The sequence below is a fragment of the Silurus meridionalis genome, chromosome 20 (assembly GCF_014805685.1).
Source record: "Silurus meridionalis isolate SWU-2019-XX chromosome 20, ASM1480568v1, whole genome shotgun sequence".
NCBI classification, from domain to species: Eukaryota; Metazoa; Chordata; class Actinopteri; order Siluriformes; family Siluridae; genus Silurus; species Silurus meridionalis.
The window spans coordinates 15893926-15919759 of NC_060903.1; the positions used below are offsets into that span (position 1 = coordinate 15893926).

The 25834-nt window shown below is 36.1% G+C and overlaps 1 protein-coding gene across 1 annotated transcript; it reads right to left on the reverse strand.

Annotated features, from left to right (window-relative positions):
* Positions 1–2975: 2975 nt before the first annotated feature.
* Positions 2976–7628, reverse strand: LOC124403206 (cysteinyl leukotriene receptor 1-like). The gene is made up of 2 exons (XM_046876857.1): positions 7554–7628; positions 2976–5388 (listed from the first exon to the last, which is right to left on the reverse strand). Exon 2 carries the CDS (start codon positions 5373–5375, stop codon positions 4290–4292), a length of 1086 nt encoding a protein of 361 aa, XP_046732813.1. The 5' UTR covers positions 5376–5388; positions 7554–7628; the 3' UTR covers positions 2976–4289.
* Positions 7629–25834: the final 18206 nt, after the last annotated feature.

Here is a 25834-nt window from a genome sequence, read left to right on the forward strand (position 1 = left end):
AATTAGAAAAGGCTTTCAGTCTTGATTTGTTTCATATGGACAGAAACATTCCCACCAAAAACAATGATATGTATTTTCTTTATTGCGGGTATTGCACAGGATTTGACACAAATTAAGCATCAACAATTTTAAGTTTAATTATAACATTATTGGAAATGAAAATCTCACATAATGTTGATGCTTTATTTGTGTCAAATCCTGTGCAATACCTACAATAAAGAAAATACATATCATTGTTTTTGGTGGGAATGTTTCTGTCCATATGAAACAAATTGTAAAGGAGTCTAGCATTAACATGAAGGTTCTTTTTTTTTTATCCAAAACACTACGGCATAGTGACTATCAAAGAGATTTTTGCAAGTAAGAAGGAAATCACTATAGAGAGCTTGCCACTATAGGCAGCCTGCCACAACATGTAGATAAATTATGTGTTTGGTGGATTCATTCAAGTGGTTTATTCTGGTTAGAATCATGGTGGTTCAGCAGCTTATCCTATATGAGTAACCTACTGGCTTGTGTGTTTTGTCGGTAATTAGACATTGAGTGCAAAAAAACTATAAATACATGGGGCAAACATGCAGTGATCCCACAGTGCACCACTCTGCCACCCCTTTCCTGAGTTCTTATTCTACAGGGACTGATTGCAATCAGGCCTACTGGGTACATTTCCAGGAAGGGCCCGGCAGTGGCAGCGCATCAGAGTCTTATCAGAAGTCCAGCAGCTTAAACACTTAGCTACCCCTTCCCCTTGTTATCTGCCCACCCAAAAAAATTCAAGGAACATAAGCCAATCGATTTACAAACTGAAATACATTAGGAATTGGTATTTGTGTGTAGATAGAGGCGTGTGCATAATTTGAGGCTCGGCGTATTTGCGTTTTATTTATGTTTTATCTACTCCTTGCTGGTTTGTTCACCCAGAACAGCCTTTTTTTTTTAACATCCTACAGCAGTCAGGATCTCCTGGACATCGGATTACAACATTTATTTATTTCTATCGCCGATCTATGACTCACCCAGATCTCCAGGAAACCGGAGACTGCTCGCTTTACCCGACTGGGTGGAAGTCATAGCAGGCGCTGTTGAGACCGTAAACAAAGGTGAGAGAGGAGCGGTGGACAAAGAGCTAAGCTTAAGCGAACACCGCATTGGCTCCCTTTTCCCAGAATTTTTCTGCTTATGTCCGGTCACTGTTCAACTAAATGAATGAACTGCGAATTATGCATCAGCAACAACAAGAGGAATATGTGTGCTGAGTCCCGTTCTCTATGCTCTCTTCACCCACAAGTGCAATCCTGTTTATGGTTCCAACATCATCATCAAGTTTGCAGACGACACAATGAGGGACAACCATAAGCATTCAGCAGATGCTCTTATCCAGAGCGACTTACAACTGAGCAGTTGAGGATTAAGTGCATTGCTCAAGGGCCCAGCAGTAGCAGCTTGTTGGTGGTGGAATCTGGACCTTCCGATCTAGAGTCCAATGCCTTTGTTACAACCTTCCTTTGTTACAACCTTTCAGTCAGCCTACAGAAAGGAGGTGAACCACCTGGCTGAGTGGTGCACTGACAACAACTTGCAGCTCAACACCAAGAAGACCCAGAAGCTCATCGTAGACTTCATAAAGGAGAACGGCGGCACACACACCCATCAATATCAATGGAGCAGTGGTTCCTGGGAATCCACATTGCTGAGGACCTCTCCTGGACAAAACAGCTCAAGTCTGGCCAAGAAGGCTCACCAGCACCCATTTTTCCTGAGGACATTGAAAAAGAACCATCTTTCTTCAGACATCCTGGTGAACTTCTACCATTGCACGATTGAGAGCATCCTGACCAACTGTATTACAGGCTGGTATGGAAACTGCACTGTTTTAGACCAGAAAGTGCTGCAGAGGGTGGTGAGAACAGCTGAATGCATTGTGGGAACTTCACTCCCAAAGACTGTAGCCATTTACAGGAAACGCTGCCTCGGGAAAGCTACAACATCACAAAGGACTTCTCCCACCCTGCCTATAGACTGTTTGCTATTCTGCCCTCTGGGAGGCGCTACAGGAGCCTCTGGCCCAAAACAAGCAGGTTCAGGAACAGCTTTTTCCACACAGCCGTTTCCATGCTGAACCCTGAATTCTATTAGAACCACCTACCCTCCACCCCTCACTACCATGACCCCCCAACCCAGACACACACAAAACTGAATTCTCTACATTCTATACACAATACTCAAGATTGCACTATAATAACCATTGCATATTTTGCACTCACTATATATAATAGCCTTCTTTTTGCACTCTCCATATCATTTTGCACGTGCATATAACCTTTTCATAAACAATGTATACAATATCTTCCACATTGTATGTAATCACCTCTCAGTGTACTGTTTATTTATGTCTCCGTCTACTTTTTATTTACATTCATGTTGCTTATTTCAAATTGTTCATTAATCTGTCATTATTTATAGGTATCATATATCATAGCCTTACCAACTTGCCTTGTACAATGACCGAAAAGTTGATTATAGTCTTATCTAATATAATCTGCATTCGCAACCAGATTCTGCATAGTTTCCAACCTAGTGGGGCAGCAAGCGGGTTTCCAGGATTTACTGGTCCTACTAACCTGGGTATGAACTTGTGTCTAGACCAGAGAACAGAAATTAAAATAAATTAAAAAGCTGCCCACATATTTTGTGTTAGCAGGTCAAAATTTGTGGCTTAACTCAACCCAAAATGCCTCAAAGAACATTGCTTATCATCCAATATTGTTTTTTTCACCCCATAGCTAACCTGTTATGCATTGATAACCAATAAAAGTTTTTTTTTGCCACATAGATTATTTATCCAGAATATATCACTCGTTTTTATAGAAAAAAAAAAGTTTAAATTCACTCATTAAATTTGTGATAGTAAAGACAAAGGGTATTTATGTTATCTGACTATAATAGGTTAATATTAAAACATACTGTATATCCAAACTAAATTGCTTGTATTATCTTTTTTATTTATTAATTAATATTATTAACCATAGCAAATTCTGTTGTGTTACGGCTCAAAAAAGACCTGCACATATTTATGGTTTGAAAGAGGTAAAAAGTCATTTCTTTTTTACATAATCAAACTTAATTTTGCACATGAACAAAAAAGGCATGAACAACAGCATGTTTTTCAACATTAAACAATGACAACATAATTTGTGTCTGTTTGTGCATATGTGTTCAAAATAACATTTTTGAATTTAAATAAGACACATTTCTTAGTAAATTAAAATAATATTTTCTGGGATAACATTAGTACAAGCCTTATATTCCATGCTTTTTCAATGAAATTCAGAACAAATCAGAACACATTTTCAAAGAGGCTTGTTTGAAAAAAAAAAGAAAACGTCTTTGTTCTTGGCAGGCGGAAGACACACATCTTTAAGATATCAGTCATGGAATGTGGTACCATGTGCCCTGCCATGTGTACTTTGTTAATCTTTTGATATAACTAAAGCAGGCTTTGTGACTACATTCACAGGCTCACTGATGTCCAGCAAAGTGTGCTTACAAAATAAAACCAATTCAGTTTAACTACTGATCGCCTCAGGGTCTTGAACTGAGATATACAGTGATCAAAAGACTTTCTTAGAAAACCTGCTTATACATCAAATCAAAATGTTGCAGTCGATGCAGATTTTAGAAGCCAGTCTGCTTGAAGACACTGTCAGATCATGAAGTTGATAAACTACTAAAGTTTTTTTTCTTCAGTTATTACTGCCTGTCTAGCGGAACACATGGCACAAGTATCCATTTGCTTTACAATTTTGATTGCTCTCTGCTCGCTTTCTCTCTCTGCTGCTTTTTACAATTTTTGACTTCTCTCTTATTGAGTCTAAAAGACATAAATCAGCTGTAATTAGACATCTGAAGCATGTCTGTGTATTTAAAGCCCCAAGCAAGATCTTAATATATCTGGCAGTCATATTTACATTTACATTCATGGCATCTGGCAGAGACGCTGATCCAAAATGACATACAATGATCTTATTTATACAACCGAGCACCGGTTAAGGGTATTGCTCAAGGACCCAACATTAGGAACTTGGTGGTGCATAGATTTTAATTTAATGACCTTTTGATCAGAAGTCCAACATCTTAACTATTGTTTATTCTGATTCCTTGAGTTACTGGACTACCCAAAGCCAATTTAAACAGCCTTCCACTTTCTTGAGAGTTACAGGGTACTGGTTTTCCTGAAGTACTGTTGTCACTCAGAACAATGATCTCTATCCTAATGGTTTGTAGAGCAATTAAACAGTAATGTCGTTATTCTGACAGGGTGTCAGCTCCAAAAAGGTAGCTTGGTCCCTGTCTGTGGTATTTGGGCCTCTACCTAATGAGTGCTGCAAATCATTTGGAGACAAACTGCTATTCTCAAGTGCAAAGGAAATGTTTACACCGGTAATGAACTTATTCATCACCCGTATGAAGCCGTGGCCCACGAAAAGGAAGAGGAGCGGATCTAGGCAGCTGTTCATGGCAGCAAAACACAGCGTCACCACCACAGATTTCTGCAAGGTGGCCAGCAACTGGCAGGGCGTTGACTCCTGGTGAATCATATAGTAGATGTGCAGAGTGCGCTGGATGTGGTAGGGGAGGAAACAAACACAAAATATCAAAAGCACCAAGCAGATCAGAGCCACATCCCGTTGTCTTTGGCCAGCCCGGATCCTCAGGATATGTCTGATCATGAGGGAGTAGGAAATCAATACCACTGTTAGTGGTAGCAAAAAGCAGATCACCAACACCACCAGATTTAGATGATACAGCAAAACCCAGGAGTCATTTCCTTCTGGCTCCAGACATCCCACTGCCTGCATGCTGAACCCAGAGGTTATTCCAAGGTATAAAATATTTCCCCCAACCACAAAGACCCAGATTCCCCAGCACAGGAAGCGAGCCCATCTGCAAGCCTCGCTGTTCTGGAGCCGAACTCGCCCGGCTAGTACCAGGTAGCGGCACAAGCTCAGGGCGGTCAGAAAGAAGATACTGCAATACATGCTGATGTAAAATAAGAAGGTGGAGAAACGGCATGCGCGGTTCACATGTATTGTGAACCTGGAAGAAGATTCTTGCGTGCCCGGTAAGTTGCTAAAGTAAAAGACTATCCGTATAGGCAATGTAAGGATGAAGATGAGGTCTGACACAGCGAGGTGTATGAGAAAGATGGTAGAGAGACGATTCTTCACAGAGAGCTTGCAGAAGACGTACAGAGCACCCACATTGCCCAGGAGACCAAAAATGAAGACCAGGCTGAAGACCACAGTGTAGGTGGAGAATTTGTATTCGTCTGAGATGTTGCATTTGCGATCTTGAAAGATTGTCTTGTTCTCCATTGCTCATCAGATCCTGCAAAGCAGAGTCATGAAAATACAGTAAGATTGCATTGGAAGTTTCACAATATGTTTAGGTAAGTATTAGGAATAAGGAATTAAATACAACTGAGCATGCTGTTATAAGACCACAGTGGGGTGATGTGATGCCATGTACTGGAGTTGCTTTTACCACCACAAATTTGATTGTTCTCCAATAACAGCAAAAAGAGCTGTACCCAGAGACCTCAAACATGCTTTACAAAAAAGCCTTTCATGTGAAGTGCTGGCTGTATTTTTAAGCTTTTTTGAAGGCAGCACTATATACCTACAAAATATCCTATATATCCAACACAATATTAAAAACAAAGTTTAAGTCACCTGTGGGCACCAAAACATCTCTTTCCCATTGAGGTATTCATTTACAGCATTTGGCAGATGCACTTAAAATTGTGAGTTAAGTAGCTGTGGGCCAGCAGTGGCCACTTGGTGGAGCTAGGATTTCAATTTGTGACCTTTCGATCCAGAGTCGCAATGCCATAACCGATGAGCTACCACCCTCCCAGTTAACATCCTATTCAACTACGAGGGACAAGAACTTTTGGCACCAAAACATCAGAGAAGATCCCCTAAGACCTATAAGTTGTAAACTGGGGCCTATATGGGTCAGATATGATTGTACATCAAACCCCACCAAAAATTCCAAACAAGAAAACATTTAAGAAAACCATCCTGTATCCTTCAAAGAGACCAATGTTTAAGGGAATACCTTTGCCATAGTACAAGAGGTGCTCTTGGTGTGCAACAACGTTTAGGTAGGTGGTACCTCTCAAAGTAACTTCCACATAAATGTCATGACCTAACTTTTCATACATTACAATGTAGTATGTGTTCTTCTTATAGTCCACCCTGGTGCCATCGTTTTCCCAGGTAAGCAAAACATATGCATCTAGCCACCCAAAATGTTCAAGTTTTATTGCTAATGTGTTAATCGTGGGTACTTTTGTTGGTGGACAGAGGTCAGCATGGGCATTTTGACCAATCTGTGTTACATTATGTGTTTTGACACCTGTCTATCATAACTAGCATTATATGATAAAAATACTTCCAGAAATGGAACGAGAAAAAAATGTTTTGAAAAAAATTCTTAAAATGTCCATTTCAGACTGTGTGACCAACATTATATTTAGATGACTTTTGCAAATAAATAAATAAATTACATATAGTGGCTTATTTATAATTTAGGTTTGTAAGTTCAGTACGTGATGTTCGAAACGATAAGAATAACTTCTGCCAATTTTTTTTTCTTCCGTTTGTAACATCTTGAAATGTTATCATACATGAATCATGAAAACATTCTCATACACAAAGGGGTAACTTAGTTTCTTAGTTTAGTTTCTGTGGTTAGTGTGGTTAGGGTAAAATCGAGCTGACATAAGCAGACAAATCATTCTGATTACTTTCTAGTTTCTAGTATAGTTCAAATCAAATCCACCAATAAAAAGTGTGAACCAGTAGAAAACACAATGTTTTAAGATAAAATAAAATATTTTGAAGTTTGTTCTAATCTGCTAATCAGATAAAGTAAAGTGTGCCAATTTTTAGTATAACCACATTGGGATGTTTCAGCATGTGACTTGCCTGTGCTCACCACATAAACATTCAATTCCTCATTCGAAACAGTTACAACAGAGACTTACACTTGTCATTAAATAAAGACAAACACTAAGAAGAGACGCAAATTTTACCCAAAGGAATGTTAAAAGAACGTAAAATTTATGTAGGCAACTAGTCAGCTAGCCAGAATGCTATAAAGTGATCGTGGCTGGAAAAAAAAAATATATATAAAAAATGCAGAAAAAATAATATTTTTAAATCAAATCTAGCAACAACAATTCTTATATAGTTTATTTCTTGTTTAGTTCGAGTTTGAAGTAGCAAGTCCATAAAAATAACCTCAAATTCACACAATGATTTGATAGTAATTGATATTGTTTTCAATTTTCAATCTTTCAATTAAAGTTTGCAAATACATCAAGATTAGGACATTAGGACTTTGTCCAATTTCTCAAAACTTACATTTTTCTTTTTTTAAAACAAGCAAAATCACACTATTACACCTCTAGTAAAACTATATATTTAAAAGCTGGTATATAAAAGATGTGAAAGAAAAAAGAAGAACGTTTTGTGGAAGTAATTTACCTCAGTAGATGCCTTAGTTTCCTGTCTGTTTGCCTGTGAACTTGTGTAGTAACTGATGATTTCTTTCAGTTCATAATTGAACTTCTATCTTGATATCTGCAGCATGCATATGCACCTACACAAAGGAAATGATGTTAGACTGCTCAGATAAAGTGCTCAATGCACAATCAAAGCCCACCAATTGTAGTACAAACTACAGGCTTGAACATAGCACCAAAATAAGATAAGATATGAGAATTTGTCCGCCCCCCTATAGAATTATGTAATTTTTCCAAACATACAAAATGTGATTTACCTTTGCAGTGTGTTAACAAAGAGATTTAGCACAGAGAATGTGAGAACAGTGACATATCTCTTTTAGGATCTAGAATCAGGTCTTCTAGAGCTTTTATAATTACATAGCAAAATATTATCTATTTTTCTAGTGTTATAAGATATATTCAATATGGTTCAATATAATTGCTAGCCCAATGTTAACTAACTTGATAGAAACAAATAAACATACAAACTAAATAAATGCCCTCAGCTGGATAGATTTGATGGTTTAACAGGAGTGAATTTCTGGCTAGTTCTAGATTCCATTCTGGTTGATCAGGCTGGTTCAAATATTGAAATATTAGTAAAGTACACTTCTAGTAACTGCTAGTAAACTAGCTACAGAAACATCAGACTAACCTTTGTGTGGTGTGTTATTTAAACTACAGTCGAAGCCAGGCTGACTTGAGCAGATTTTGTTTTAATTGAAAATTTGTTCCACAATTTGTAGACAGTCTTTCACAGATTGGTGGAGCTCTGCCCTTTTTTTCTTCTGAGAGACTTTGCCTCACTAAGACTCACTATTTATACTCAATCATCTTACTGATGTGTTGTCTATTAACCTAATTAGTTGCAAATTTCTCACACTTTCATTTTATTAACACTATTTTTTCAGACTTTTGTTGCCTCAGTTTAAAGATTTCATATGTTTTCTATGTTCTATTGTGAATAAAATATGGATTAATGAGCTTATACAGTGTCCCAAATCTTTTGGATTTGGGGTTGTGGGTCACAAACTCAAGTGATGTGTTCCCCCAAGAAAACAATAACAACCTCTGTTCTGTGTAATACCATGAAACCATCTGTCCATTATCATAATGCATAATAACATATATATGGTCATTATAATATGCATTATCATATGTATTATAAGATATACACTCCTCAGCCAAAAAAAAAGTTTTAAAGCCTTTATTCCACAAGCTGTCTGAAAGTATGCTGTGGTATCTGGCACCAAGATGTTAGCAGCAGATCCTTTTAATTGTAAAGTTGGCCTCCGTGGATAAGACATGTTTGTCCAGGCACACAGCTCGTGGTCTGACACCTTTCCATCAAAACCTGTATAAACATTTTCAGAAATGTGTGCTACAGTCAGTCTTCTGTGGGATTGTAGGAAACTGTATGTTCACTTGCTGCCCAAGTTATCAAATCACTTGACATCACCAGTCATCAGTTTTAATGTTATGTCTGATCAATATATACAGTGTGTGTGTGTGTGTGTGTGTGTGTGTGTGTGTGTGTGTGTGTGTGTGTATACTGTATATACAGAATGTTTGCATGTATGTTATGTAACCAGACTGCAGATATACTTATAATGTGAGACATCTTACAAACTATGAAGCATAATCTCAATTTCCATCTGATGAAGAGCATGGGAACATAAGCAAATGCAGATTAGAGCAGATTTTGTTTGATAACTGTAAAAGCAGGATGCTGAACATATCAGATAACAATGTATGATGCAGAGAGGTTATGTTGGTTACTTGCATTAAAAGTGCATCAGCAAAAGATAACTGTCATCTCTAAAGGCTGGTTTAATCAGTCACACAACAAGACTGGACGAATGTTTTGGCTGGATATTCGTGACTTGTTAAATCTAAAGTAATTGTATACGTACGTAATTTATTATATAATATATATTTTTTTATGCCCATTAAAAAAAAAGTTTCAGACGCAGGGTTGGATGAAGTACTGAGAGATTAACCTTAGATGAAATCGATGTTACTAAGGAAGTGGAATTATGAAGCTGAAAATAATTTTAAATAAATAAGATGCTACTTTTACATCTAGTCAAACAAAAAAAAAAAAATATTGTAAACTAATCAAATGAAGCAATTGCACAACTTTTGTTTAGTACAGAAATCCTTCCTTGCCTACAATCAAAATGCTAATTAATTGAAAGTAATGTGCTCTTTAGACAAACCAAAATCTGATACCAATATTCCATTATTCAAGACCAATATTTCATTAGATATAATTTGATTTACTGCCTAGCCAGTTATGCTAGCTACTGGTATTGCTTTCAGTCTGATCTGACAACATATTATAAGTTGTTAAATACAGCATTTAGCAATACAGTTTTCTCAGTTGCTTTGGAGCATTTCTTGAATCATTCTTAATATTTGCAAACCATTAAGTGCATTTCTAAGAACAATTTGTACAAACAGCATCACACAATGGCCACAAACGCCTGTACTTTTCTCACAATCCATAGTCCGTCTCTCAAAAAAAGTATTTGTGTCAGTGAACAAACATTTCAATGACATCAGAATAATTATTATTTACAAACACAATAGTCGAAATGTTTAGTCATGTTGTCAGTGTGACATCACATGGTTTCAGTATTTCCTAATGTAAACTACTATTTGAATTACAATGATTTAAAATGATCTGAATGTCTTCTGTGCGGCATCTCTGAATTTCAACAGCAGAAATTTACACAACTGTATGTGGGATATTGATTGCAGGAGACTTTTACTGTACTGTAATAGTGTTTGTTCATTTCCTGGTTGTTCATTCACTCTCCTTTATTAGTGAAATTCAAGATTCATTCAAGACTTGTTCACCAAAAAGAAATTTAAGATTGTCAGATTATGACAACTGGTTTAACCATTATATATAACTTGTATAATAATTTGGATGAACATGACAAACAATTGATAATGTAGGAAACGGAAGACACTTGTACACAATCAAGTAAATGAATGTACTAAAGCATTCGCAGTTCCGTCCAAGTAGTTTTGAGAATTTCCTTTCTGATCTGAGAAATTTTAACAAATGATTGGTAATATAGTACAATTAAATAGAGAGCTGACTCTATGAGTAATATCTGCATTCACTATGCAGAAAATGCTTGTATGCTTAAAAGAAGCCTAGTTTTAGATAAAACTATACATACAGTGGGGTCTGAGGCCCACACTGAAATTCAGTGGTTTTAGAAACCTTTAAATATGCAAAACAAAGGACGCATGGAGAGAAACCTAAAGAAAAATGTCTACCCTTCCACAGAAGTTTGGTTCTCCTCCATTTATGTAAAACCTGCATGCTTGTTTAAAGCTGTCTCATAGCTTCAAAAGGAAACCTAATCCACTTGAACATGTTTCTCACATGAATATTTGACAGACAGTTTGCTGGGTTTGTGCTGTCATGAGAAATGAGCCACAAAAAAAAAAAGTCATTGTGGGTTTTGTTTTATTCAAGAGCTCTACATGTCAGACTCGATGACATTTTCAATTTAAAGGATATTATGCATTCTTAGCATGTGTTTTTGCTTATACAATGCAGCAGTTATTACAGTTACAGTACAACTGGGAGAGTGATGGAGTGGTAGGTAGTGTTTACTGTCTTACTGCTTTAGGATTTCTATTCATAACCTGAGCTCATGTTAATGCCTTTGCAGGGTTTTGTGTTTCTCTCTCTCTCTCTCTCTCTCTCTCTCTCTCTCTCTCTCTCTCTCTCTCTCTCTCTCTGAAGGTGCTCAGCTTCTCAGTTTCGATTTCTTCCAACAAATGCATGCTGATAAGTAGAAAGTCTAAATGTATTGCTAGTTTTAAGTAAGGATTTTCCTAAATATATTTGCCTTGTGCACTAATTTCAATTTCCAACAAAGTAACATTTTTCAAAATACCAACTCTTTAATCACTAATATACATTCATGTCATTTGGCACACACCCTTATTTCCAGGGCGACTTACATCTGTATCATTTTTACAACTTAGAAATTGACCCTTGTTTGAAGATTTGACCTCACAACCTTCCAATCAGAAATCCAGCACCTTAAGACATTTCCACTTGTCTTCTGTTCATGCTTTTAAAAACGTCTTTTTTTACTGTATACGTCACTCATGCATTTTTGCAGTGTCAGCACTTTTTAAGTTAAACTTTTCTAACATGGAAAAGTATTGAGTTCTTTTGCATTTGCATGGTGAATTGACAGTAAATTCAGGTAAGAAAATAAAAAAAAAAGCGAGGCCCGGTTTAGTGCGAACTCCAGCGAATGACTGGTTTTGTGGACGTTTCCGCAACTTTAATTGTATCTATAAATATTGTGAACCTAAAAGGTGCATGAAATAAACAGTAATAAATATACAGCGTTTTTAAGCTTAGTGAAAGCTTCAGAATGTGCTGCTTTGGGAACATCTAGCATGACATTAAATATGCTGGTGATATCTGATGTCTGATTATAAAACCAAGCCAACCATGTGACTGCGTGCAGAGATAAAGAACGTAATGCTAATGCTAATCTTCTTCTTCTTCTTTCGGCTGCTCCCATTAGGCATCGCCACAGCGGATCATCCGTCTCCATACCCCCCCTGTCCTCTACATCTGCCTCTTTCACACCAACTACCTGCATGTCTTCCCTCACCACATTCATAAACCTCCTCCTTGGCCTTCCTCTTTTCCTCCTACCTGGTGGCTCCATCCTCAGCATTATTCTACCAATATAATTCATGTCCCTCCTCTGCACATGTCCAAACCATCTCAATCTCGCCTCCCTCACCTTGTCACCAAAATGTCCTACATGGGCTGTCCCTCTAATAAACTCATTTCTAATCTTGTCCATCGTCGTCACTCCCAACAAAAACCTCAACATCTTCAGCTCTGCTACCTCCAGCTCCACCTTTTGTATTTTACTCAATGCCACTGTCTCTAATCCATACAACATCTCAGGTCTCACCACAGTCCTATAAACTTTCCCTTTGATTCTTGCAGATACCCTACGATCACAAATCACTCCTGTAATGCTAATGCTAATCTGATTCAAATTACAAGCACTGCTGCTTCAAAACCACCAGGGGGCATTACAAGTCCAGCAAATTCAGTCTCTCTGCACAAAATGGGTCAACGGTGCGTTTTAATTAATCTCATATACCAGACAAAAAATTCTCACCTGATGACAAAACCCCAGTCTGGTGTTAACCATTAAATAAAGGAACTAGTGCAGACAAGCCAAACGTCAGCTTCGTCGGTAGTTCTCGTTCCTGAAGTATCAATCCAGTTTAAACACAACCTCCTCTGGTGCTATGAGTGTTGGGAAATTTTCTTGGACTGTATTTTCAGTGCCACGTAGTCCGTCCAGGTAAAATTACACAGCCATCATGCTATTTTTTCCTTTCTCTAGACATAAGTGCTCTTTACACAAATGGTCCCTTTTAAATGTTTTAAAAGATTTTTTAGGCCAAACCATAATGGGAGATGAAGGAAATTTGGGTTGAATCCAAAAGCATTTAGCTGTGCCATTATTTGAGAGAGCAATATAAAAAAATATTAATAAAAAAATAATTGAGGACATGTTTATGGACATTTTTGCTTTCTTTATAAGTATAGTTTGAACACTGCCTTGAAATTAGTGACAAAAGATATTAAATGCAGTAAAGGGAAAGCAAATAATAGAAAGTGATGGCATTCTGTCAATTTTAGTGCCGTTTTATGTTTTGGATCTGATGCATTCCAGTGTTTATTATTATTTATTGCTTTAATTACGATCCGATGTTGGTTCACAAAATAAAGCACACCAACAGTACAGTAAAAAAAAATGATTACACATTAGAACAAAGTGCATCACGGTAGTAAAAATAAATCTTACAATCCTAAAATTAGAAATATAATACCAGACTAGTATACCATTATAAAAATCTAAAAGATGTTTGTTGCCAATTACTTCAAAATGCTGCAACAGTTTCCACTGAAAATGTAAAATATTTTAAAATGTTTGAAAATTACAGTGTTACAGTGATAAAATGCTGGTTTATAGGATGGTGCTGTTATTGGGTGTTTCAAGGACCATGATATAATCCCAGTTGGTACCTAGATTGTAGCTAGTAGTGTGCTAATGGAACAAGCGGTTGTAGGGGTGTTAAATAGTCGCTGAATGCTGTTTGAATTTATTTAAGTTTAGCTGGTTGAAGAAACTTTAGAATTTTTTTTTAGCGAGACACTATACAAACAAACGTGACTGATGTGTGACATCTGGTTTTAAAATAATAGTCAGTTGTATTGTTTTTGTTGTTTTTTTTTTTCTCACATGAGCTCATTTAGCTCTATATTCACATCTGCTCTGAGGAAAACTCCATTTCCCAAAATGCTCAGCCAAACCACAAACTTCTAATTGCAACCACCTGTTCTCAATCAGCACACTGCACATAAATAACCCAGCTGGCGCTACAATCTCTGCAAGGTCCTGCGTCGAGCGTTTGCAGTTGATGCACTTGTACTCAGCCTTTTGTTTGTGCTCACGGTTTTCCCTGTGTTTTGTTTATCATGTTCTGCATAACCTTGTAAAATCACCTGCAAGCTTGTCTGTATATCAACTTTGAACATTTCTTTAAACATCTACTTCAGCAAAGCAATTTTAATATAAAAAAATGAATAAATTGCAGTACCTCATCAATGAATTCTAGAATTTGATTTTTTTTTTTTTTTATTATTTTTTTTATTTATTTAAGTTAATTTTTGCCTTTTTAAATATTTTGAAAGTGTGCCCTCTATAGGTCATGGTGCTTGTGCATTACATAACACAAGAATATAATACACAGGACTCAACATTACTAAGCCAAGTTTGTTCATTGAAAACATCAGTTGATTTTTTATTCATTTTTGGAAATAGGAAATATTTAATGGCTATAGAACATTGTTCTCTTAACATGTGTGCATGATTGGACCAGCATTTTTCAGGACATTGTCTGAGACGATGCGGACCTCATGAATGGTCTCCAAAAAAAATCCAGATCTCACTTCATGTGATTTTTTTACTGTGGAGCTACGAAAAAGAGGTGGTGTACGGGACAAAGGCTCACACATTGGAGGACTTGGAGGCATGGAATGGATTCAGGAGGTTCTCAGGAATATCTCAAACAACTTCCTTAAGAAGACTGACTGTGCATTCCAGTCCTGGCGTTTGAGGAAACAGGTTGACGCCACTGATGCCTACGGTGAAATGTAAAGATTTATTTTAATTTTCCTATGTTATTTTTTGTAAGCAGATGCTTGTGTGATGTATTTAGAAGGAGCCTCCAGTGCCAGTGAAATGACAAGCAGCCTTTTAAACTAATTCTTTTTTTTTTTTTTTTTTTTTTGCAAAAGAGGGGAAAAAATTGATTAGGAAGGGAAGTGTAATTTAAAGCTGCAATCAAAGGAAACATTGATTTAATAAATTACGTAAAAAAAAATTTTGTCCCTTTATAATTAATAATAAAAAATTTGTACATAAGGAATAAAACACTTTCTGTTGGTCAACTTTTGGGTTTACAACAGGACTCATCCTTGTTTCAAGGCTACATCACTATACCTGCCTTTTTTTTTAAATATATTTAAATAATACATGTATATAAAAGGCCATCTTGTCTAAAAGCTAATTCAAGCATCAAAGCTAATTAATGACACCTCCTGATACTTGTTCAGACTCTGTCCTAATGAAGGCGGATGGAGAAGTGGTAATGGCTTAGCCATTTTCAGCTGATCAATTATTAATTTTCTCCTCACGTCCTTGCACATTCTAGAGATTTGATTATTTTCTCTGATAATCTCGCCAGAATTTTATAGCAAGAGGACATGTCATAAACAACAGCAAAGAATGATCCTTATAGAGAACCCAAAAAAGAAATGTCAGGGAGAAGTGTAAAAGAGATGGAGGGATGTGTAAAAAGAAATGAACCAAATCATAGGAAAAATGAAGGAAAAGCTTTATATTGCATATTCATCCAGGATAGTATGCTATTAATATTACATCAGAAGACATTTATAAAATTAAATTTTAACACCATGTCAGACAATCCACAAGTTTCCCCCAAGAGCTTTGTTTCTCCAAGACACACCACAGTCTACAAAATGGCCGCCAGAAACTTCAGTTTGATGATTGTAACGTTTACATTCACTCAAATACTAATTGTCCACGCTTGTTAACTAATAATGATCACTCAGTCATCTATACTTGTCTTTTGTGAAGTCTTGTTCAGAGTTCTACGATATTGACGCACTAAGCCGTTTCCCCCATTTGATGTTCTGGTTTTTATCTTTTCCCGCACCTTGTTTTTGATTCCTTTGGATTTGCCTAGTCACATGCACCTCAGCTAAACCTTGCATGCGTTTGGATTTTGTTTCGGGCCTGTCTGCCAGTTTATTTTCTATACAACTTCTTCCTGAATCTGTCTCGAATCACCTGCTGTGATACACCACATTAGAGTATAAAGTCATAAACTTGCTCATTTTTGACCTACAGAAGGTTCTATAATACAGAGATCACAATGTTTAATAAACACTAGATGCTTTTCAAAGCTTTACAAGCCATATTTTTTTTTTAATGACTTTTATTACTGCCTACATTTTCATTTTTTTTCCATTTGAAATCTCCAAGTGCTGGAAAAAATAGCTTGTCCTTCAAGCCTTTGAGTGTTTTGCAGGCTCTTTTAGAGGCTTTTGCAAAACAAAAATAAACATAGACACACAGGCACAACATGACTATGAGGTCTTTCACAAGGGTCTCCAACCTTTTGTACACCACCGATCAAGGGTATTAAAATGGGTGCTTAGTTTGATGATGCTAAAGCAATATTGAGGGCTTTATTGACTTGGCATATCTAATGAATTTCCACAACTTCCACACACTGTATTTACACTTAAACCTGCCCTAAGGTACCAGAGACCAGTGCTACTGTCCCTTCTTCACTTCGGATCGCCTGATTCACCCCAATTAGAGACCACTCTGTGCAGCTGGGGATGGTTACACATGAATAGTCTATAGATCAGTGAAGTCACTGAGCACCTCAAGAACTTTGAGGATGGATTTGGACTGTAATTAATATCAATACAATGGCTTAGGAATACAGTTTGCATTAATAGTTGAGCATTGAGGCACCCATCACGGAACACCACACAAAAAAATGATGGAACTGGAATGAATATACTTATATGAATATTTCCAAAAGTATTGGGTCACCTGGTCATAAGTACAGTATGTGATTTTTGAGCATCACATTTCACATTTAGTCCCAATTTACTCTTATAATTCCCTCCACTCTTCTGGAAAGCTGTTTCACCAGATTTTGGAGTGTGCTTATAGATATTTGTGTTCATCAGCCACAAGGGTGTTGCAAAAGGCAGGTACTGATGTAGGTGAGGAGACCTGGGGTGCAGTCAGCATTCACATTCATCCCAAAGGTGTTCAGTAGGGATAAGATCAGAGCTCGATAGCAGCACGCAAGATTGTCCTCTCTAAAGCATGTAAACAACATGCTGGAACAGGTTTGGGTTTCCAAGTTCAAGTGAATGCACAATTTTATTTTAGCGCATTTAAAATTATTGCGCATCTAAAGACTTCCTGTTCAGGTGACCCAATACTTTTGGAAATCTAGTGTGTGTGTGTATATATATATATATATATATATATATATATATATATATATATATATATATATACTTATACTGGATGAGGATGGGTTCCTCTCAGGGAGTAAGGAACAAACTTATAGCCACTAAACTTTGAGACAATATCCATTGCATTTTATACAAATAAAAAACTAATTGAATTGAGTTGAAATGTATACACACTTTTTCTTATCAGTAGCTGTCTCTCCATTATCACCATCGCTTTGGTCTTCCTCCACTAAAGATCAGTGTCTTATTACCTTTTCTGGTATTCAGTAACCTGCCAGTCCAGCCCAAATCCTGCCTATTTTCCCTCTATTTCCCAGCATTCCAACTCACTCCTTGGGGTTCATTGTAGACTTCTTGTAATGCTCCCATCTACCCAAAGCCCTATTTTTCTATCATTTAATAGCATTTAATAGCAGCCAGTGTAATTTTCTTACACCAATCAATTGCGTTTGATGTGAAACCTTTTGTCTGTTCTGTCATTACTTGCAACAATTATGGTATTTAATTAAAAACAAATAAATCAATAAAAACACAGCAATTTCTTTTCAATTCTTTGTGTTGGTGACAATCTCTGCCTCCTTGAATTGTTTTGATTGGCCATAATCATCTTATTGACATCAGCACACTCCCTATAGGTGGTCTACATGCCCTCTTTTCTTATTTCATTTTTTTTATAATAGACTTATGAGTCAGTGCTCTAGGTAAGGAATAGAAGGTTTTTATTGACCTCGTTCTCAAATATGGCAGTGTTAACCAGCTGCCTTTTGGCATGTGTCAAATTGATTTGGAAAGAATAGTGAATTAATGGGAAAGGTAGTAATTCGGGGGAGCCACGGTTTTTCTAAAGCACCGCTCTACCTTCAATGTCAACCAGTTGGATATTGATTGCAAATCTCATGCGAGGTTATTTTTCTTAGATTTATGTAACCAAAATCTCCCTCAAATGCATCAGGATATAAAATCCATGTTTTAATAAGTCTTGACCTGGAAATAATACTTGATCCTCCTATAATTTATATATGGTCTACTCATCACATGATGTCTGTAAAAGACCTATTGTACTCCCTAGTCCTAATTTACAATTATTAATTTACACTTATAGCTTTCTCCGTATATATATATATATATATATATATATATATATATATATATATATATATATATATATATTTTGAATACTCAACCCTGGATCCTGATTTATAGTAAATGTTTATTCCTGGAGGCAGTTATTTTTTAACTGCAATGCTGCCTGCCAGAATCCTTGTCATCGGTCACACATTCCTTGAAAAGAGAACCTATATTGCATCCATGTTTTAAAACTAGCCAGATTTTCAAGGTACCAAGGATCTAAACTCTCAATACACCCTTGTGGCTGAATGAGAACAAATCTCCACGAGCACACTCCAAAATCTAGTAGAACATCTTCCCTAAAGAGTGGAGGTTTTTAATAACAGCAAATAGAAATCAAATCTGGATGAAATGTTCAAAAAGCACATACGTTACTCCAACAGCTTCATTACTAGTGAAGACATGGTACACTCTACTCACAATCTCTCTCACTTTCTAATATTTAATATATGTATCAATATCTATTTATCATTGTAATTAATTCAAATGAATGTAATCATTTTGCACTATACTGATTTTGTGTATGATTTAGCATGAATTTAGCAGAATCTTATGACCCATATATACAACTGCAATCATTTGCAAATCTTATAAATCTATATTCTATTCACAACAAAACAAAACAAAAAATATCTACCATTTTAGGAAAAAATATGGTCATTTTGAATATGATGGAAACAGCAAGTCACAAAAAAGTTTGGACAGGACCACATTTACCATTGTGTGAGGAGACCGGTTGCTAAAGTTTTGGAAGGGGAATGTTGTCCCATATGTGTCTAATACAGGATTCTAGCTGCTCAACAGTTCTGGGTGTCCTTTGTTGTACTTTTTAATTCATGATGTGTCAAATGTTTTCAAATGTTGAAAGGTCTAGACTACAGGCAGGCCAATTCAGCACCTGGATTCTTCTACTATGAAGAACTACTTGAGAACTACTCCAAGAATCTCTACTATCCTACTATAACCAGCTATCTACTGCAAAAAAATATAAATAGTACCCAAAAAGGATCATGCCAGCTTTAAAACGATGCATTCTTTACCGATTTTAAATTACGCATAGCTACCTTCATCAGAAGCCTTTGACTGTTAGGAGCCGAAGAACCTTCTCCAGACACCTTCCCTTTTTTTGACCAAAAATTACTTTGTGATAATTACGTATGTCTCTTCCCATCATCAGATGAATTTTCAGTTCAGTTCTCCTTTTTAGACTGACCTTTTTCGCCCATCGTAATGACTTCTTTTCCTTCTTGACATTTAACCTCTTTCACTCTCATTGTCCTCTCCTGCCTCATCATGTCCTCCAGAACTCTTGTCTCAAATGCATCAGGAAATAAAAATATATATCTGATTCTATTTCTTCACTTGGTAATAATACCAATTTATACATGGTTCATTCCTCATATGTCTGAAAAGCTCTATTGTACACTCTAGTTCCCTTTACACAGTAATTGCACAGTAAGTCTTTTTTATCTTGGTTCTGAAGTCATCTCTAATTGCTTTTATATCTATTTTCTACCTCATTTTTTTTCTGCAGATATTCTAATTAAGTAGGAACCACACCTGATTCCACCTGTTTAACAAAGCAGATCTACAATTAGGTGTGGCTTCTAAATGTCTGGCATGGATGCCTAAAGCGACATTACACTGAAGACCAAGGGATGAGAAGAGAAGGATGGCATCTAACCAATCTAATGAAGGACATCTACGCAAAGTAGTAAGCCCTTTTTAATTTTGTGTTAGCAACTCTCATTGTTGAGAGTACAGACTATTGGCTACTGGTGATTCAGGTGCAGAAGAAATCAGACAAAACAATGCTTTTCATACCAAAATAATTTGGAGTGTTGCACAATATTTTGACTTAAGGACAGTGAGATTTAAGAAGCACATTGTCACTAGTAGGAATGTTTAAATTGCTTTTTGTGTTACTTTATAGTGTGCAGAAGGATGAATTTTATCTTTGTGCAACAGGATTGATCAGAATCAGAAAAACAGAATAATCAAAGGCTGGAGATGATTATAAAATCTTGGACGTCCTTGAAAATAATGAATTGAGTCAAGCTGAGCAATGGGTAGATGATGTCAAAACATTTAAAACAAAAAGCAGAGGCAGATCAGATTTACTAAATATGATTTTAGTCATCAAAGGTAATTTTTTTTGGCTCCTGGGCCACAAAAAAAACAAATGAATATAAAATGCTAGCACAGACAAAAGTAATATTATCAGTGGGTTTTTTTTTCAGTATTTTTACACACAGATACAGTCATTAGTTTAGGCATTAAAATGCAAAATATGCATCCTATCATATTTGACAATGTTCATGTTTTATGGACTTTTAAAAAAATATAGACAATAAAAAAATAAAAACTCATGCTGTGGTTGCCAAACTGTATTTGGAACCAAATACTTAGCTGTTTTGCACAAATGTAACTCAAAATCAAAGTAGCTACAATTACCCATCTGAGTGCCTCAAAGAATTTACGAGCAATGAAGCCTATCGGCTTTGTGTCTCCTGGTAGGTCCCAGGGTGTTTCATCAGGAGGAGAAAAAAACTCTGTCATTATAGGAAGGGTAAGTCAATATCAGCTAACAGGCATTTGCCAATGATAGCAATAATTGCTGCTGAGATAATCACCTCAGCTGTCCCATTACATAGCTACGGTTGCTAGCTAACATATTTAGGAAGATCTGCTACATATCAGCGTGTAATATTTCAGCATTATACATGAAAATAAATCTCGTTAATGGCACGGACATTGATAACAGTCATAACTGTCTTGTATTCACTCATTAAAATGACAGATTTCAGGATCTGTTTCCAAAATATTTAAATCACACTTCTAAGAAGAGCTGATATTTAATAAGCCCTTCTTGGTTAACACCCAAATTAAAACGAATAAATAGTTTTTACATGGAAAAGACAAAGAATATGCCGAACCCCTAATTACTGTACAGACAACTTGCGGATCAATAATGATATTACTCTTCTAGACACTAAAGGTTTCCTCAGGAAAGCCCTGACCTGTGAGAAAATGCTTTATTTGTCTCTGGCGCCAATTAAAATTGTCAATATATACAACGTCTTACTTCCTGGAGACCTCTTGTATGCCTTTATGCTTTTCCATCAATGGATTTATTGGTATTTTGGTATGAGGGCAATAAAGCGCAAAGTAAACAAGACTGGGTGGTCAAGAATTTTTGATTTCCCTTAAGCGTCAGACTTAGGTTTGGAATCACCGTACAAAAAGTAACCAAATTACTGCTTTATTAGATCGCAAACCATAGAACGTTTTCAGGTCCTTTTAATATCTTAAGCTCACATAATTTAGATTCTTAGATCATTCAAATCCAATTTTCAAACCCTTTTTTATAAATGAAGAAATATTCACTACCACCTTCCAGTCAGGAATCTTTACATTTGTGAAACTATCCTTCCGATACCAGCTGTCTAATCCCTGTGGTCACTGATTGTGTTTGATGAATGTAAAAGCCAATATTTAATCCCAATTGATTTTACTCAGTCACACAGCACGGCATGTCTGATCACATTATTTCTAAGTGCTTTCTCAGAAGAATAAAATCCCTCCGGATTATAACGGTCAGAAATTTGCATACCATCTTGCCAGAGAATTTAAACCACCCAGAACAGATTATGTACATTAGACTCTGGTATTATCGTCCCAGGTCTTTGCTAAATCTGAAGACAAATATGAAGAGGCATTATGGTAAAAATGACATAAGGAGGGAATGTAAATAAAACCTGTAAACCCTTGGTTTACTTATGCAAAATATTTCAATGTCAATGATCACTAGAACTTTAATGGTGGATAGTATGCTTTTAGTTCTTGTCAAACATTTTAATTATTATAAAAATTATAACATACCAGGAACTGTTATATTTTAAGCTACATACATTAATGTTGATGTTTTTAACATGTGGTTCAATGAAGGAAAATTGAGAGAACATAATTGCAAATTCAAACCTAAAATTATAGTCAAAGTTTAAGGAAAGGTTACTGAAGTCAACAAAAACTGACACTATAACTAAAACGTTTGGTGAATAAATATATGTTTTCTTGCTGAAATAAAAATGAAGAGAACTAAATAGCAAGTATAAATTCCACCTGCAATACCAATTAACCCTAAATTTCAGAGAATAAAATTGAGTGCTGTTGACCTGGTTATGATTTACTGTAGAATTTCTATTATTGATTTAGAGCTTAATTTTTTTTCAATATATATTATTTTTAAATATGTACTGTGAGTAAAAATTCCAGACAGTATTTTTTGGTTATTAAACAATACATGCTTAATTATATATCAAAACATCTGATTTCAAAAGTGTGTATTTTTCAAATATACATATGCAAATATCAATGCTTTTGCTGGTTATTAGGTATAAGAAACTCAAAAATAATCAACCTAAAATCTAAATATCAACTAACAGTAATCATTTTCGAAATGAAAAAATATAATCAAATTTTTGTTATTTTTATCTTATAAAATAAATGTTATTTTTACATTTTATTTTAATAAAATGTGTATTGTATTGTCAATATTGTCAAAATTAAAATTTTTAATAAACTTAAAAACTAAATAAACACAACAGCTTGTCATCTTTTATACATTTTATTAATCTAATAGCCCTGGTACAATCATAGTAATGGTGATAATATAGGATGCATATTTGCAAAAAAGAAAAAAAGAAAAAAGCTTGTAAACCTGGAACGGAAATGGAGCCCAAAAATGCAGAGAAAAACAATAACATCCAGAAAAAACACAAAACAGGTGACAACAGTAGGTAAAAAGAAATATACTGCGTGTGAATGATGTGAAATCAGCTTGCAGTCTCTTAAACTCCAGAATTATTGGCACCCTCAAAGAGCAGTCAAATGAAATAAATACATAATCAAATTTGCTCTCTATGGCTTTGCTTTCTGTCCTCATTCCCATCGTCCCATCGGTTTCTATGATGAGGGGGAAGATATGGAGGAGGACATGGAGTCATCTCCCCTCACTGGAATAAAAAAAACCCTAGACGGAGCTTAACCACACCCCCGCTGCTACAAAGTGGTCTGTATAAGTTCTCTAGCTGAGGGTTCTTCCCACACTGCAGTGGCCTTGTTTTATGACAGTCTCTTGGTAGCTTTTCTCCTTGGTTTGCTGCTGTCCTACTTCTGGGTATGACATACTTAGAGAAATCACATCTGCTTTCCTCATCAACTCAGGCCCTAAATTAAGGAAATTTACACACACACACACACACACACACACACACACACACACACACACACACACACACACACACACACACACACACACACACATTCTCTTTCTTCCTCTATTTCTCACACACACATGGACACACGGCCTCAAAGTTGGATCATAACTGTACATGAGTAGATTCGACACATATTGAACAACCCACTGTATCTATCACACATTGTCAGAGAGCCATGTGCATCACAGCATCTCAAACTAGCTCAATAGTGTGTCATGTTATCCAGTGCCGTCAGAGTGTGCTGTCACACACACACACACACACACACACACACACACACACACACACACTATATCTACCTGTAGCCACAATGTATAGATACACATTATGATGATTTGTGGTGCTTGGATGATTCAGGGAGGTTTATGTAAGTTTAGGGTTATCAATTCTCTCGTGTCTCCTTTACATAAGAGTTGCAGTAACCGGGACCTGTGGCTTGACCTTGAACAGCTTGCTGTGTGCCTCCTTTTGTGGGTGTAAGCCCTGTTGGCACTAACAGAGAAAGAGAGAGAGAGAGAGAGAGGGAGAGACTGAGAGAAAGACAGAGACAGAGAGATTGTGATTCATTATTTACATTTTCCACCCACTCACTCTGATTCATTATTCACTCAGGCTCAAAGTACACAGACCTGAGGTCTATTCTTTAGCCCGAGGGCTATCTATCTCTCTCTCTCTCTCTCTCTCTCTCTCTCTCTCTATCTATCTATCTATCTATCTATCTATCTATCTATCTATCTATCTGTCTGTCTGTCTGTCTGTCTGTCTGTCTGTCTGTCTGTCTGTCTGTCTGTCTGTCTGTTACTGATTTAAAGGTTAAAATGTGTGTACTGTACATGTGCAAGAAGGACGTATTCTGTTATTACAGGTCACATAGTTGCATATAAAAATTATATATAAAATGTTTTCAGATGATGATTGAACGCTTCCATTTCTCATCATCAAAAAGTGTCCCGGAGTGCCTGCATTCATCATTAGTAAGCAAATGTGGAAAAAATAAGCGAGGGAAAATTAAGACTGTTCATCCTTGTTGACGTTGGGTCTATGGGAGGAAGTTTTACCACTTTAAAGTGGGACAGTGCAGTAACACTGCAGACTCTGCAACCTCCAAGATATCCAGTGAAGTCAAACAAAAGATTGTGCTTAACCTTGGGAATTTGAATTGTCTTGATAGAGGAATAGGAGAGAGAGGAGATAGAATGACCTTCATTGTTAAGTGATTGTCTTCGAAGGACTTAGTGAGTGATTTGACGGATGTTTGTGAGCCAGGTGGCAAGTCTTTTTAAATGGGACCTTGACTGTGACAGTATCTGTTATACAGAACAAAAGTGAATCTTCTAGAAGGAACGTACAGCTGTGTAGAACTGACGGTTGGCAAAAACCATTTTTTTGTGTAAATACACAAATACTCTGAATTATCTTTATGCAACAATACTAATAAAACTATATATCTAATGGATATATAATTATTACATGAACTTTCTAGTCATCTAAAACCATCTATTTGATATACAATATATATACAATATATATATATATATATATATATATATATATATATATATATATATATATATATATATATATACAGTATCTTCATAGACATCTTTATTATATATTTATATATTCTCTTTAAGGGTGCCAATAATTCTGTAGCATGTCGAGCATATGTGACCATTTAGAGACCGAGATGATAATGATAGTTATTTCACATTATTCACATTCAATACAATGTAATAGTCTGCTACATTGTTATAATATTATACATAAAGTCACCTCCAAAATTAATGGCACTCTTTATTAAAATCAATGAATGAATATATGAATAAATTGTCTATACCAAGTGGGTACGATATAAGAAGTTGACAAAAAAGACAGTAGGGTCATAATGTTTCCTCGCAGATTTCAGTATTATATCTTTAAATCTTATTTGGTTTATTCCATCTCCTGGAGAAAATCACAGCACAGAACCACTTCCTGTAATTGAAAATAAGGTTGGACCACCACAGAACATTTTAACCTCCTTTATATTTTTAGGTTTGTCTGCTTACCCGTCTGAGCTGCTTTTTTCATTCAGACCACAAGTTCTCTGCAGAGTTCAAATCCAGAAAAGATCTAGTCACTGCCCTATGCTGGCACTGCTAAAATGGTGCCAATATTTTTACTTTATTCACTCAGGGTTGAGGTGAA